The sequence below is a fragment of the Mus musculus genome, chromosome 3 (assembly GCF_000001635.26).
Source record: "Mus musculus strain C57BL/6J chromosome 3, GRCm38.p6 C57BL/6J".
Taxonomy (NCBI): Eukaryota; Metazoa; Chordata; class Mammalia; order Rodentia; family Muridae; genus Mus; species Mus musculus.
The window spans coordinates 113,274,616-113,292,206 of NC_000069.6; the positions used below are offsets into that span (position 1 = coordinate 113,274,616).

Genomic DNA, 17,591 nt, shown 5'->3' on the forward strand with positions numbered 1-17,591 from the left:
AGTGGATATTATACTCAGTTTTCTTCTTTTTCTAGTGTTCATTCCACATGAGATTAACTGTTTCTGTTACATTATTCTCTAATCTTATGTAGGAAGAATGTATATTTGCTAAACAACATTTTATGCTCTTCCACTTGTATATGTTTTTTTTTTCCTTTAACCTCTTGTCTTTTGTTGGTGAAGCTTGCCTTTGTAGTTCCTTCTCAAATTCTTAAATTGTTAACTTCCTGAATTCTCTCAGTTTGGTTTCTTTATTGATTCAATTTACAATTTCATGTCTTGAACGGTTTTATTTATTTCCATACACTTTGTGTATTTCTTGATTTTGTTAAGGGATTAATCATTTCCTCTTTAAAGATCTCTATCATATTTATAAGGTTATTATGGGAGATTTTTATTTCTTTTTTAATTCTTTTCAGATTTGTTGTATTTATATACATTCCAAATATTGCCACCCTTCCAAGTCTCCCTCAAGAGTTCTTCAACCCTTCCACCCTTCCCTTGGCCCCTGAGAGGGTACTTCCCACGACCCTTTCACCCTTCCCCCTCCCTGGGGCATCAAGTCTCTACTGGAGAATTAGGTGAATCTTTTACTACTGAAAGCAGACAAATTCCTCTGTTACATATGTGCCAGGGGCCAGGTACCAGCCCATGTATGCTCTTTGGTTGGTAGCTTAGTTTCTGAGAGCTCAAGAGGTCTGGAATAATTAATACCATTGTTATTCCTGTGGGGTTGCCATCCCCCTTCAACTTCTTCAATCCTTCCCATAACTCTGCCAATGGGGTCTATAACCTCAGTCCAATGGCTGTAACTGTCTGCATCTGTTTTATGCAGCTGCTGGTTGAACCTTTCAGAGGGCAGTCATGCTAGGCTCCTATCTGCAAACACAACATGTCATCAGTAATTGTATCAGGATTTCAGTCCCACCCTTGGGATGGATCCCGAGTTGAGCTAGTCACTAATGGCCTCTACATCACCCCTGGACATATAACCAAAAGATACTCCACCATACCCTAAGGTCAAGGTCTTTTTTTTTTTTCTTCACTTATGTTGAAATACTCAGGGCCTGCTGTGGTAGGATAGCTGGGATCCAGTGATGGCTCTGTGTTGCCTGTTTTTCTTGCCTGTTCTGCTGGTGTGTTCATATGAAAGGCCTGCTGATGTTGAAGGCTGGATAATTGGGATGAGTTGGGGACTAGAGATTGGAAGATAAGGAATTTCACATTGTTTTGGGACGGGGTAAGAGAGGAAAGGGAAACTAACTACAAGTTTCCTGCTACAGAGCTGGGGTTGAGACTTCAGAGATTATATCTCAGGAGCAGCAGTTGAGGTGGGGGTCTGCCCTCAGCCTACTTGTTTCCCTGGGAGGAAGAGCCCTTAGGTTAGCATGAAGTGCCTGGTGGACTTTCAGCTAGGAATGAAGGGGATGTATCTTTTTTGTTTGTTTATTTGTTTCAATTGATTATTTTATTTATTTAGATTTCAAATGGTTTTCACTTTTCCAGTATCCATTCTACAAACACCCTATCCCATCTCCCCTCTCACTGCCTCTATGAGGTTGCTCACCCACCTACCCACTCACTCCTGCCTCACCACCCTAGCATTCCCCTACACTGGGGCATCTAGCCATCACAGGACCAAGGGCTTCCCTTCCCATTGATACCAGATAAGGCAATCCTCTGCTACAAATGCAGCTGGAGTCATGGGTCCCTCCATGTATACTTTTTGGTTTGTGCTTTAGTCCCTGAGAACTTTGGGGGTATGTGGTTGGTTGATATCGCTGTTCTTCTTATGGAGTTGCAAACCTGTTCAGTTCCTTCAGTCCTTTCCCTAACTCCTCCATTGGGGTCCCAGTGCTTAGTCTAATGATTGGCTGCAAACATCTTCCTAAGTATTGATCAGATTCTGGCATATCTTTTCAGGATACAGCTATATCAGGCTGCTGTCTGCATGTACTTCTTGGCATCAGCAATAGTGTCTGGGTTTGATGGCTGTATATGGTATGGATCCCCAGATGGGGCAGTCTCTGGATGGCTTTTCCTTCAGTCTCTGTTCCAATCTTTACCACTGTATTTCCTATAAAAGGAGCAATTTTGGGTTAAAATTTTGGAGATGAGTGGGTGGCCCCACCCCTCAACTGGGGGGCTGTGCCTAACCTCTGGATATGGTCTCTACAGCTTCACTCTCTCCCACACCCACTTCAGTAAAAACTGTGTGGCAGGCCCAAAAGCTTAGAAACTTAGTCTCCTGGAACCTTGGCATCACATAGAATGAATGCTCTAAACTTGTCCTGGCATTAGAGGGTGAATGGACCTGTCTGCTTTCCTTCAATATTGTTTTATTATAAGTGCCTCTGAGTAATTATTTTTGACATATAACTAAGTTAGATTACCCTCCACCAGTGTTCCATTATCCTAGGAAATCGTTGAGCCAAACTTGGACTTTGATTTTTGTAAGAATGCTACTCATTCAGATGAAAAGCCTCCAGTGTTGATAGAGAGACAGTGAAAGAAATCAGGCACTACAGTTTACTAGAATAGGGCTAGAAATTTCAGGGCTAGTCTACAAGAAAATACTTATAATAATAGCCGAGTCACTCCAATACACAGGAATTTACAATGGCCTAGGAAGGAGAAAGGTGTGGTCTAAGAAGGAACTTGAGTAAATACTTAGAACAATAGCTGAGTCACTCCCATACACAAGAATTTACAATGGCCTAAGGGAAAGATGGATTATACAATGGACAAGAATTGGAACTATGGCAATAAGTTATAATAATATATTAATAACCCTGGCTTCTTAGGATAAGCTGACCTTATGTGGGGCTGCTTTTGTTCCTAGTTGTTAACATTGATTTTTATCCCAGTTGATTCCTGTGAGCTTTTATGTATGCATTCCTCTGTATTGTTGTAAAAGTCATTTTGCATTGGGTAACCTCAATGTACCTTGGATGACCTTTATGTATCACTTAATTTCCTTGTCTCCTTCTATAATATAAGTCTGATGCTTGCTTTGAGAAATTACATTCATATCGATACTCCCTTGTGTTCACAGCTTTTTGTCATCCCGCTGACTCCCTGCCTACCTGAATACTGGGACCCTGATTGAGGGGCCAACTGAGGCCAGTCCGTGGCATCTCTATCCTTTGTGGGGTATTTTAGCCAGTCATCCCATTGAGTCCTGGGACCCTCTTGCTCTCCTGGCATCTGGGACTTTCTGGTGGCTACCCACAGCTCCCCATCAAAGGAGGATGTAACTTAAGGGGGATAATATGTGATATCCACAAGAGATGTGGGTAGGAAGGAGAGAAGGCAGCAGCCAGTATTCTGTTGTGGCAATAGGGACAAATAAATCAACAGGATTTCATATGAGGGAATAGACAGCCAAAATTATCTTTCCATCATTATCACAAAAAGACTTCTAAGAAACCTCTCATTGATGTTAGATGAACATGAAAATCAACCTTGATATTTATAAGTCACTGGAAAATCTAAGGGATTTTTTTTATGACTAAAGCGTAATATTTTCTCTTCTGTTTAATAAAAACATGTGGTTCCTGAGCACAGTGTAGTTCACATATTCCTACAGCACTCATTTCTCAAGGGATTCATGATGCCAAAGGGGAAGTAAATCAGAGTGTTGTAGAATATTAACAGTGAAAGAAAGTTTTGGAATAAATTAATTTGGCGATTTCTAGACTGTAAAAGAGAACAAATATGAATTTCTATACTTATCAATCTCCCCGTTTTTACTGCCCTGGAGATTTTTCTGAGATGTTTTCAATGCTTGGAAAGCACTCGAGCATTAGGATATGGCTATAGTCTAAGAATAGAAAACAAACTATACAACGACTTTCTACATTAATAAAACTATGATTAGTACATTGGTTTCTTTCTTAAATATTATTTTTAGTTACTTAAAGTCACTTACTTATATCCACTCTTATTTATCTTCTATGGAAGTTAAGATGTAAAAATAGATAAGTGATATATTCTTAAATAGCAAATTTTAAATTTCACAGTGATTTTACAAAGTAAATTGTTGTAGCAAATATTTAACCTCAAATGGGGGTTTCTACCCTGCCTTTGATGATTCAGTTCCCAGATAAAAGACACAAGACCTGTACATTTATAATAACCTTTAAATCAGCACAGGGGCTGGGCAGATATCTGCCCTCTAGGCTATTAATGTCTAGTTCCCATCAATGACCCCAAGTTATAACGTGCTATGGTCCTTCTGGACTGCTATTACCTCTACTTGGCCAGCCCTCGTGGCCATGTTTTCATACTCACCTACCCAATGGTATCTTCTCTATCAACCTTCTCTCCCTTTCCTTCCCTCTCAAGATCCTGCATCAGATCTCAAGACTGGGAACCAAAACCTCACCTCTCTTCTGCCCAGATAAAGGGTGTCAGGATCTTTATTCAACCAGTAGTTTTAAATTAAGCAGCAAGATCATAACTTTTTTATGTGTAGATTCTCTTGCCTTAGAACTTGGGATCCCATATTTACCATTATAATACACAGCAAAAGACCACACTTGAGCAGTAAACACTTCAAAAAATAATTCTAGGATATTCATGGTATTTTGCTAATTATTAATTTGTAACTACTAAAACTTTTTGTATTATTATTATTTTTATCATTATTATTTAGATTCCTAATTGTTTCTAACAGTGGAGAAAAGGAAAGAGTAGATGAGTGTGTAGTGATGAGTGAAGGACCTGGGCAGGGAGGACAAATGATGATCAAAATATATTTTAGGAAACAAAATCTATTTCAATAAAAAAAAAAATACAAAGAAGGCATCTACATCTGCTCAGGGGTTACTGCCCTAGATTCTCCATTATACACACATTTGGGAAATCAAAGCTGGTGACCCAGAATTATACACTAAAGTCAGCTACCAGTAGTACTCCATGAGATTGCAGAAAATAAACTTTGAATCAGAGGTGATGAATATTAAACTAGCTGAAAATAGGATAGGGTAAAATTTACCCTGAAAGCTGCATAAAGTGTGAGCATTGAATATGATGTGGTCAAGAGATGCAAGAACCAGAGGTAGCATTCTCAGCTGGGGCCCATGAGGAATGTGCAGGAGTGTAAGCAGATCAGATACCTTGACTATAAAGCATTGCAATTGTAATGTGGTAATCTAAAAGATATCAAAGAGGGATATATCAGGGAAGTTATCTGCCAGTGTATACACAGGACACATGCTTAAACTCATTTGCAAAAGGAAGGCTTTACTGAATGTGATTGCAATTTCTCATACAATAAGAACAGGAATTCATGACACTAAAATGCTTCTGTACACCAAACAAAGAATGCCATTAACTGAGTAACAAGATAGGTTACAATATGTGCTGTCAGTATTGTTAGTATTGTGGAATTAAAAAAAGATATTTTTTTCTTGAAATAACTATTTATAAGACAATTTTTTTTAAAAAATGGCCACCAGAGGAAATTGAGCAATGATGAGATTTAAAGTAACCAAAGCATGTTTAATAAGTGAGTGAATTTATATTGAAACACTTTTTCATAAAATATATAGGGGAACATGAAGGAAATCATATTAATGGTAAAAAGATATTTCTTGGGAAGCCATCCAAAGTTCTGATTATTTTCTTCGAAAAAAAATTTAGATTTTCTCCTAATGCATAGTAAATTTGGGATGAAGTTATCTAATGATTACATGTGCAATTCATCATGTCTACCTATTCAAGTTCATTGTTTAAGGCTATTGGTAAAAAATAAATAAACTTTAAAAATCAAAGTACAGATGAGCCAGCAACATAGCACAGCAGGTACAAGTGCATGCCTTCCAGGTCTCCATATCTTGACCCATAGCTCCAGCAGAATCACCCTGCTCTATCAGGTCAGGCCCTGAGGCAGACCACCAACATTTCCTCAGAGCCTGTGGAACTTTCCCCAACAGTGGCCCCTTCACTCATCTCCATGTCCCATACCACAACTCTGGCAGAAGCTCTTTGCTCTACCAGAGACAATGACTTATCCAGAATCCAAGGTTATGCCAGTTCCTAAAACCCCAGTACCCTAAACATCAGCGGTCACACAAGCCGCCAAATCGCCAGCAGAGACATTCTACTGAACAAGGGTCTCCCCGATCACAAGAACCACAGGCCATGCATAACAGAACACCAAAAAAGAAACAGGTGGGTATTGTGGAATGAGGAAACTTCTTTCCTGGAAAAATTAATTATGAAAGGAACTTGAAGAAAACAGTCATGAGAAGAAATTATTCAATGATGGATTTTCCAAGTAGCCAAAAGCATGTTTAATGAGTAATTAGATTGTCAATGAAATTTATTGAAAATAAATTTTCATACTTTAAAACGGCTACATGAAAGAATTTATAGTAATAGTAAAGCAAAATATTTGCCAGAACACTATTAAGATATTTGAGAATTTATTAGAAAAAAACATTTAGACATTCTGCTAATGCTTAGGATATTTAGGATGTTGTTATCAGATGATTTTATGTGAGTTTTAAGATATTTGCCTATTCAAGTTTATTGTTGTACTGGCTAGTTTTGTGTCAACTTGACACAGGCTGGAGTTATCTCAGAGAAAAGAGATTCAATTGGGGAAATGCCTCCATGAGATCCAGCTGCAATGCATTTTCTCAATTAGTGATCAAGCAGGGAGGTTCCTTTGTGGGTGGTGCCATCTCTGAGCTGATAGTCTTGGTTCTATAAGAGAACAGGCTGAGCAAGCCAGAGGAGACAAGCCAGTAAAGAACATCACTCCATGGCCTTGCATCAGCTCCTGCTTCCTGACCTGCTTGAGTTCCAGTCCTGACTTCCTTGGTGATGAACAGCAGTATAGAAGTTTAAGCTGAATAAACCCTTTCCTTCCCAACTTGCTTCTTGGTCATGATGTTTGTGCAGGAATAGAAACCCTAATTAAGACAGTTGTCTATGGTTTTTACTACAAGGAAATAAACTGCAAGAATTAAAGGGCATATGAGATAACAACATAGAATAGCAGATAAAAGTGAGTTCCAGGGAAGCCTCATGGATTTAGTTTGATCAGCACAGCTCATGGGAAAATGTAGAGAGGTTATGCCACAGCACAGGGTTGTTCAAACATCCTACATACACTCCAGGGCTCAGAAGACAAAGCACACATGGAAACATAAAAATAAAGAAACAAAATAGAAATAAAAATATAGTACAGAGCATATGAAAAAGAAACACATGCAATTGATGCTTAATCCAAATCTCTTTAATATAGATTCTTACAATTTTGAGTCAGCATGGATTGCAATAAATGGGTCCTCAGCAGAGTTACTAATGGAAAAGTGAGCTTTGCCATCACTGCCAACATTCACTCTAAGTCCAGTGCAATTGCCATCGACCTTATCTCCAGAGATGACATCACAGTATGTGCCAGCAGGAAGACCAGTCTGTAAAGTGGCTGACAAAGCCCTGAAAAAAAAAAGGTAGTATTTATTATATATTCAACCCAGTCAAATGCAGAAGATCATATATATGTATGTATATATACATACATATATGTTTGTGTATCTGTGTATATATATATATCTGTACATATACATGTGTGTGTATATGCACATATGTATATATATATGTGTATATCTATATGTATATATAGATATGTGATTATATATATATATATATATATATATATCTCCACCACAAAATAATAAATGCCCAACCCTGTGCTATAAAACCTTATCTCCAGAGATGACATCACAGTATGTGCCAGCAGGAGGTAGTATTTATTATATATTCAACCCAGTCAAATGCAAAAGATCATATATATGTATGTATATATACTTACATATATGTTTGTGTATCTGTGTATAATATCTGTACATATACATGTGTGTATATGCACATATGTGTATGTATATGTGTATGTGTGTGTGTGTATGTGTATGTGAATGTGTATGTGCATGTGCATGTGCATATATATGTATATGTATATATGTATATATATATATATATATATATATATATATATATATATATATATATATATCTCCACCACAAAATAATAAATGCCCAACCTACTGCTATAAAACAGTAAGAATTCAGAGCTCAGTAAAGAGAATCCAAATACAAAACATGTGCCCGTGGGAGCAGGTGAACTCTCTATACCAAAGGCATTGTTTTAAATGTGTGTTGGTTTCATGGCCTGTAGAGCCCAGACAGAAACACAGAGAACCCAGGGAAGCTCAACACTAAAGCCCTCCCGCGAGGACCATCATTGTTTCCAGGCTGTCCTCTGCTGGACATACACTCTGGTGATTCTTTTTAATTTTAATACCATTAATTTTTCAAAACTTCTTCAATTGCATGATGCCACAAATAACTTTTTTCCTAGAATTAAACATAATCTTGCATTTCTATGGACACTTTTTAGGTTTGTAATAGAAAAGTGTCTGCATGAAATAATTCTAGTTCTCCTAAACAACCAACCATGTGACCTTTCAAAAAAAGTTACATACTTCAATCATTTTGTTGTAGTAAATCAAGTAGGCATTATAGAAAAGTCTTCTCAACCTGATAGAAAGTTGATTTTAAATTGAGAGAGGTAACTGGCTCCCAAAGAGATTCTCTAAGCTAGAATTCTGTTCTGTTCTGTTCTGTTCTGTTCTGTTCTGTTCTGTTCTGTTCTGTTCTGTTCTGTTCTGTTCTGTTCTGCTCTGCTCTGCTCTGCTCTGCTCTGTTCTGTTCTGTTCTGTTCTGTTCTGTTCTGTTCTGTTCTGTTCTGTTCTGTTTTGTTTTGTTTTGTTTTGTTTTGTTTTGTTTTGTGAGACAAGGTCTCTCTTCATAGCCATGGCTATACTGAAACTCACTATGCAGATCAAGGTGAGCACAAGTGCCCAGAAATATGGGTGCTTCAGCCTTTTCCATACTCAGATGAAAGGCTGTGAGCACCACTCCTCATATCTGACCTAGATCTGAAGGAACCATGAAGGAGGACTCAGAAGTACTACAGGTGAATAGACACTATTAATGGTTTTAAAGGCAGAGTAAGTAACCTCTTGTAGAAACTCATAAATCAGAGGCAATTCACATATGCCTTTAAAACATTTAAAACACATAGAGAATTGAAAACTGTAAAATTGATAAATATATAAGTAATAATCAAAGATACTGGGGAAAGTATTCCAGTACTAATATGGCCCATTGTTTTATGATGTTAAGATGTATGTTTACTATTTATATGGTTTGTGAAATATTTCAAATGAGTACATAAATATGAATGTATGCTATGCCATTGAAGGCTGTAGTTAAAGAACACAATAACAAAATTTTATTAACACAAGGGAAAAATAGGAAAGCATATATCATATTTCTTATGTATACTGAACATTCAATCGTGGCTTAAATTCCTTGTCTAAAAGATTTTTCACATATGAAAAATATAAATGAAGAAGAAAAGAAAAGAATCATCTTAGAGTATAATATTATACAGCCATTCCCCAATCAATATCCACTTACCAGTCATCATTGTTAAAGACAATGAATCCTCTGTTTCCTCTGCTAAAAGCTACTTGGTTGCTGTTATTATCCCACCAGTTTGAAAAAGGCTGACCATTGACCACATTCCTGAAGGCAACCATGTTCCTAAAAGCACAATATCATGAGAAATGCTGGTACCCTTTAATTCAACAATTTAAAATAAAAGGTTAAACAACTTCCTTATTAGACAAGATCTAAACGGGACATTCCTACCTGATTTGACGCCATCTGTGTTCACAGACCCAGTCATTGCCACAAGTAGTGTCTGCATTAATGGTCACTTCTTTTGTTACTCCATTGTTATTGGGTGGTCCAATCCAGTCATTCTGATCCTTAATTATTGAAAGAATCAAGTCATTTGAATGCCTGTAGCTCCCTGACTCTTGCCACTAGAGAAAACCAAACCCAAGTCCAGTGGGCTAATCCTGTCTCTACAGTGTTATCTAAATCCTTCAGTGTTTTCACAGACCTTCACTGAGTTCTTAATTTATGTGCAAATTGAAGTTCTCTAGGAACATATTAAAACAGACTCTAGTTACTCCCTGAAATATTTCCATCACTATGCACTATATGAATGTGCCTCAGTATGCACATAAAAGAAAGACATAGCTCTTGGCTACTATAAAAATTAAAATATCTATAAAAATTTTCTAATATAACAATTTCTAAGTTATTTTTACTTAACTTCATACCAATAGTTTATTAAATGTCCTAAAATGTTCTGACATTATTAAGTTTACCAAAGTATAAGTGAACATCTTATGATGGCAAAATATTTGAATATACCTTTAAAGAAAGATCATTCTACTCATGAAAGCCCTTTTAAAAAAGAATAAATTTCAATACACAACAAAGGGATTATATTCAAAGAAAATTAAAAGTAACTGGCAAATTTATAGTAAAACTTTTATATATATTTGATGTTTCTCTATAAGGCTAGTATTTTCCACTGAGATATGATATTTCACATATAAGATATTTGGTAGTCTCATTGGTTAGTTAACTTTTGAAATTGTCTAAATGTATGAAACTAATAAACACATATTGGATATCAGTCAAGGCTCACAGTGATTTTTTTTTTATCAAATCACTGTTCTGTGATTCTCAAAGCTCCTACCTACTATAATTCCCTTAATCATCATCAGATAAGATGCTTCCTATTATACAGGAAAAATGAAAGTATTTTGATATGACAGCATTTATTGTACCAAGGGCAGAAAGAATTTGACATTCCTTTTGGTGTTAACAGGCATAATTCAATGTTAAATCTATGAGTCAAGGCTTTATCAGGCATAATTGTTTTCACTCTGCATTTTGTTAGTATTTCAACTATTTCATTTTCAATATCAGGTACTTCTTCATTGCCCTTACTTTAGAAAACTGCCATGAATGAACACTTAATAATAATTCCAAATGCTATAAATGCATATGAACTTAAAACAGAAACACTTTTTTCTCTAGATTAAAATATGCTTTGGACAACTCCAAGACTTACTTTTCCATTCTGGAAATTTCTATTCCAACGGTAACTTGACATTACTCTTGTGAATCCATAAGGATGAGCCAACATAAATCCGACAGCCATTTTATACATTCTGAAAGGTTCAAAATAGTGTTAAAGCAGAAGTATATAATACTTTACTGTCATTAAATGCACACCCAAGGACAGCAAAGAATGTTGTCCTACCTAGCATCCCAGAATGTCAGGATGGATGATCCTCCAGCACCATGTCCTCGCTGATTATCATGGTTGTCCACAAACACAAGGGCTCTGTCAGAAGGCACCAAACCCCAACCTTCTCCCCAGTTCCTGCATTTTTATAAAAGCACATTATTATTCCACAATGCTTAATATAACATTACATATTGCATCCTCAGTTGTCAAAATAAATGACAATTTCATGAGGAGTCTTTCATATATATATATAATTTTCTATGGTAATATAAATGGAAATTTTATCCACATTTAGGTCTTACTATATAAATTTTTTTTTCTGAAATTTTTCTCTTTAGATCTTTTTTCCTTTATTGTAATATTATGGACTTGAGAATTAAGATATCCGTATTATACAATATAGAATGAAAATGAATTTGTAACTGTGCCTTTAAATTACACACTTTTGAAATTTTCAGTTAATTCTCTAATGTAGCATAAGGAAATTCCATACTATGGCCACATTATAGGGATCATTTCTGAGTATAACTATTCTTGGGATACTAATCTATCTTTAGTAGGCGATGAACAAACATTCTTAGAATCTAATGGACTTATCACAACAAGACAAAAATCACTAAGTGATACTTTGGATTACCACTGTTATCAGATGATTGATATATGAAATTAAAAACATGATTAATTAAGGGTTGATAAACAATAAGCCTAACTAATAATCAATTATTTAAGTTAGGATATTTAAGATATATCTCACTGATGCCAAATGACAACAAATGTATTATAGAACACATGATGAAATGATATATATTTACTTTAAATAGGACATCTTCTCGCCATTCCACTTGCGGATAACTGTGCCAAGTTTTGCACCATACTTGAATTCTGTCACACGGCCATTTCCAAAGTACTCACTACCTTTAATTGCCTCACCACCCAGATCAATGACCTAGGAGAGACATTGGGGCAAGTGTTATTTTAAGTGTATTTTTAAATCATATTATTGAAAGATAATATTATTTAGAATTATTAAAAATAGTTATGTTATTCAAAATATTCCTAATGGCTTTCTGTACACATACATGCTGATTTTATTCATAAACCATATGTCACAATATTGGGGGAAAGCAAATTATTATTCAAATTACAAAAGTCATTTTTATCCTCTAGGATTATTGCCAGAAGGGAAAATTCCCTAGTTCACAATAAGGTAACATTTGCTATCTTGTCAACATTAGAAGCACTTACAAACTAATAAACCTTTCTAAAGAAATTTGAGACAGAAAGGTGTCATCCTCAGTGCACTTCAAGTGACAGCACTGCTGAAGAAAAGGGGTCATCCATTTGCTTAAACACCTACAAATGCTAATAACATGAAACAAAACTCAAAATCAGAAAAATTAACTTGAGACAATAAGCATTATGATTTCTCTGTGTTGGAAAATGAAATCTTTGGATATAAGAGATGGATTAATGAAGATATCACTGCCTTGAAACACTATGGCTGATGCCAAGAAAGGCTTGCTTACAAGAGCATGGCATAGCTATCCTCTGAGAGGCTCTGCCAGCTCCTAACAAATACCGATGCAAATATTCACAGCCAACCATTGGACTGAGCCCTGGGACACCAAAGGAAGAGTTAAGGGAAGGACTGAAGGAGCTGAAGTGGAATTTGCAACCCCATAGGAACAACAACAATATCAAATAACCAGACCCCCAAGCCCTCCCAGGTACTAAACCATCAAAAAAAAAAGTATATGGGATGGGTCCATGGCTCCAGGTACATATGTAGCAGAGGACTGCCTTATCTGGAATCAGTGGGAGGGGAGATCTTTGGTTTTGTGGAGGCTTTATGTCCCAGTGTAGGGGGATGGTAGAGGGTTGATGCTGGAGTGTGTGGGTGGGGGGAGTACCCCCCCTTAAAGGAAAAGGGGAGGGAGATGGGATGAGAGGGTTTGGGAGGGGACATAAGGAAGGGGGACAACATTTGAAATGTAAATAATTAAAATAACCAAGTTTTAAAAAATAATTAAATGTGGTATTTCTGATTAACAACATTTGTACTTTTAAGGACAGAATGATAAGTCTACATGAAACTGTGTTATTAACCTACATTATAATTACATGCTTAGAGAAATCCAATATATTTAAAGAAAATCCCATGGAGCTTTAAATCCTATGCAAAGAACTATAGAAAATAGAGGAATAGTAGGTACAAGGAGTCTTCCTGAGGGAAGAGCACAGCAATTGGTGGTCTAGTACCAACAAGTCAACCTTTAAATCATACATATGTGAAGAAATATCTGAGCTGAATTACTTACATACGAAGCACTATGAAATATATCAGTGTTATGTGTCTGAGTACATACACAAATGTATCTGTTTATATATATAATTATATATATGTATATAATTATATATATACATATGCATAAATTTGTACATACACATGCACACATATACATATAATAACATTAAGTAAAAACATAGAGAATGAACTTAAAGGAAAGTATGGAGGGTAGGTACATGGAAGTATGTGGAGGTATGAAAGGGAAGGAAGAAACACTGTAATTAAACAATAATATCAAAATTTTAAAAATTATATATTGGTCTACCTCTTGGAAAATGAAAGGTCTGCTTCCTTGGGAGAACCATTTTGTATTGAGATTATGCAGTTTGTCCAAAACTGCCTTTATGTCTCCAGGCCACATGTGCTTAGCAGCATCAAGTCTGAACCCTGCTACTCCAATGTCAATGAGATGGTTCATATAGTCAGCCACCTTGGTACGAACATAATCTTTCTCAAGTGCAAGATCCAGAAGGCCAGTCAGACGACAATTTCTGACCTGTTGGGAGAAAATGATTGATTTATAATATGTCATTTCTGCCTGAGAATTCATTTCCTCATTCAGCCATTTACACATTTATCAATAGCAAATTTTATATGGGTTTTAATTGGGACATAGAATGTATTCATGTTCTAATGTGGATGCAAACTATTTTTTGTTGTTGTAAATATAAAGAATATGTCAGAGATTAAAATAGATGAGTATCTTAGTTGGCCTATTTTCATTTCTGAGACTCCCTCTTCTTTCAGTCTCTGTCTCTGTCTCTGTCTCTCTCTCTCTCTCTGTCTCTCTCTCTCTCGTTCTCTCCACATTTCCTTCTCCATTTCTCTTTTATTCTTCCATCATTTCTCTTCATTTTACATAGGTGAAAAAATCAAAGCCAAGAAGTAACTCATGTTAAGTACACTGCTACAAAATGGAGACTGTAACTCAGTCTGAAAATTGTTTCTATATATGATTTGTATTTCTAATGATTTCCATTTTACCATATTTATATAATTGATTAAAACACGCTTTTTCAGACACATTTTCAAGAAAGCATTTCTGCCTTTATCATTAACCCTAGTGTATCCTTACAAAATAATGTAAAAATAATACAGGACATTTTTCCTTTCTATTATTTAGCATTCTGTATTAATAGCATTCTTTTTTCCTGTGTCCAATAGCATTTCATAAATTTCTGTGCATATGTAGAAACATATTCTTTATTTCCATCATTTCTCTCATTACCTGATAAGCATCATTGTAGTTATCAATTTCTCCATTACATTTATTATCGTTAAAGTCCCAAGCAGAGTATGGAACTGCTGGGAATTCCCTGTTATTTGGATTGAGGTAACTTCCACAGGTACTGCTTGTTCCTGCAGGATTGCCTGCGCCACACATGTGGTTAATGACAGCATCCACATAAATACGGACCTAACAAAGAAAAGTGCATATTTCAGTTGTACTAAAAAAAAAACTGTAGTTACATTGCAATCTCACAGCAAATCTCCAAAACATTTCACCTGATGCTTTGTAGTTTCACTTTAGAAAAGTGAGTCAAGTGAAAAAGGAAGCTGCTGTGAAATAAGATCAACTATAGTCATTATACATGGAAAAAAGATATAGAGCTCTTAAGAAGAAAGAAACAGACACTACCAGAACTACAAACAAAAGGTCTGTTTTGACAATGTAGGGCAAGGTATATATTTGAGCCTATTGTATTTGACATTTTACAGGGTTACAAGGAGATTGATCATAGCTTAATTTATACACTACATGGCTAAAGACCAGAGGAAAGGTACCGATCTCTTCATTATAGAACAAAGCAGATATTTACCACCTAAAATAATAATAGGGTAAGAAAACCTAAAAATTGTGGTTAGAAAACGACTTAATCCTCACATATCAATCAGTGCCCACAAAAATACTTTAGGATGTTTTAACACTTATTAATTTTAAAAGTCAATATTTTACTTTATGAGTACTATTCCTTCACCCTCAAACGGTATGTTATGCAAGGATTTCAACAACCAGACACCCCAGAGCTCCTAGGGACTAAACCACCAACCAAGAAGTACTCATGAAGGGATCCATGGATCCATCTGCATATGTAGCAGGCGATGGCCTTGTCCTTGTCGGGCATCAATAGGAGAAGAGGCCCTTGGTCCTGTGAAGGCTCAATTCCGAAGTGTAGGGGAATTGAGGGGGCAGAGATGGAGTAGTAGGTGGGTGAGTGGGTGGGGGAACACCCTTGTAGAAGCAGGGGCAAAGGGGTGGGAGAGGCAGTGTCTTGGGGAAATACGGGAAAAGGGATAATATTTGAAATGTAAATTTTTAAAAATCCAATAAAAGTTGACAATAAGATAAAAGTGTATTTTCAATAACTCATAAAATGTAAAGTAAAATTTTAGAACTTTAAATCTTGATTAAACAAAAAGAAATAGACACAAAAGAGAAATATTTCCACATAATATTTCCATAATTTTTAAAGAAAATGTGTCCTCACTTACACCAACATTGTTGCACCTTGTCACCATGTCTCTGAATTCATCTTCATTTCCAGACCTTGTGCAGATTTTATAGCTGATTGGTTGGTATCTTTCCCACCAAGGTCTTGATGGGTTATGAACTACAACGTTTTCATTGGGTGGAGAGACCTACAAGTAAAACAGTTATAATTAGTACCAGATGATGGCTTATGTTACATACCTAAATCTTATAGAAAGCTATCAATAATCTGGCATTACTTCTTAACCTATAAACATTCACTTCTGTTGTGTATCATAATATCACCAGATATTATGGAAGGACATTGCAGAGGTCCTCTTGATATTCTACAATAAGTACAAAGGTGCCACAACTACCAATCCTTTTTCTTTCTCAGCAAAGTCATGTGTGAAATGAAGTTGTGCTCTAAAGTCACTAGTCTTGATTAGAATATGATGTGAGCACAGTAAGCTCTGCATTTATTTGTGAAGTTATCTTACCTGCACCCCTCCAAATCCCTTAGGAGCTAAGTATCGCTCACATTCCTTGGCAATATCAACCCAGCGCCACTCGAACAGGTGGACAATAGCAGTCCTCCCATCTGAAGTATGTGGGTCATATTGAGCCCAGCAGAACCCAATGAGGGAAAGCAGCAGAACGAACTTCATTTTGCTTTGAAGTTGTCAGTGTTCTTTCTCTCTAGCGCCTATTTATATTTCTACAAAAAGTACATTTTCCAAAGTAAATGCTCATGAGTAAATATTTAAGGTACAGTCTATCATTCGAAAGAGATTAGTAGCAATGATGTGCACAGCTGAAGGTTCTTCAGAAACTCCCATGGAGAATAAACTTAATTCTTTTAAATATCAATTACTAATTGACTGATACTATATCTTACTTTTTGTGACCTCCACCAACCCGTACAAGGAGAATTACAACTGAAATCAAATATATCTGGGACGTTTCATCTCTAAATCTTTGTATTGCACCATTCCAAATAGAAATGGGAGTATCAATTCACTTCTTTTTGTTTCGCCTACTTAAGATTTTTTTTCATTATTTCAGTATTTTCATTTAATTTTAAGATGCTGCATTGTGCCATGCACCTACTACTGTAGTAAAAGTGAGAATGAAAAAAGTTAAGATTTTGTGCAAGTTGCCAATTTATAGAAAGTACTCTAAATCAATAGAATTATATAAGGGGGATAGCATTAAATTTAAATACTTCTGGAATTGTGAAATATCCCTTTCCTTTCATCAATCCATAGACTGAATCATCAGGGCTCAAAGCAGTAGAGTTCATTGTGCACGTGTTAGTTTTTCTCCTTAGCCAAATATCTTTTCTTCCTGACATAATACTTCATACAAAGTAAAAAATTACTGCCTTTCCAATCTATGTAAAATCTATAAAAGATGAGGCATTCAATCTCACTTGAGAGCTGCAGTAAGGGTTCTGTGGCCACAGGGTTAGCAGTGGCACCTCCGCCTTGTTGATAGCTACTGGCTTTTCATTCTGAGTTGATTACCTGTACCTATGGTTAAGGGAAATGCAATTGGTGACTCAGCCACCAGAGATATGG

The 17,591-nt window shown here is 36.1% G+C and overlaps 1 protein-coding gene across 1 annotated transcript; it reads right to left on the reverse strand.

The window, feature by feature from the left end:
* Window positions 1-5,221: 5,221 nt before the first annotated feature.
* On the reverse strand, window positions 5,222-16,834 carry Amy2a4 (amylase 2a4). The gene is made up of 10 exons (NM_001160150.1): window positions 16,512-16,834; window positions 16,035-16,181; window positions 14,770-14,958; window positions 13,807-14,037; window positions 12,007-12,140; window positions 11,207-11,329; window positions 11,015-11,114; window positions 9,733-9,851; window positions 9,499-9,624; window positions 5,222-7,452 (listed from the first exon to the last, which is right to left on the reverse strand). Exons 1-10 carry the CDS (start codon window positions 16,677-16,679, stop codon window positions 7,263-7,265), a joined length of 1,527 nt encoding a protein of 508 aa, NP_001153622.1. The 5' UTR covers window positions 16,680-16,834; the 3' UTR covers window positions 5,222-7,262.
* Window positions 16,835-17,591: the final 757 nt, after the last annotated feature.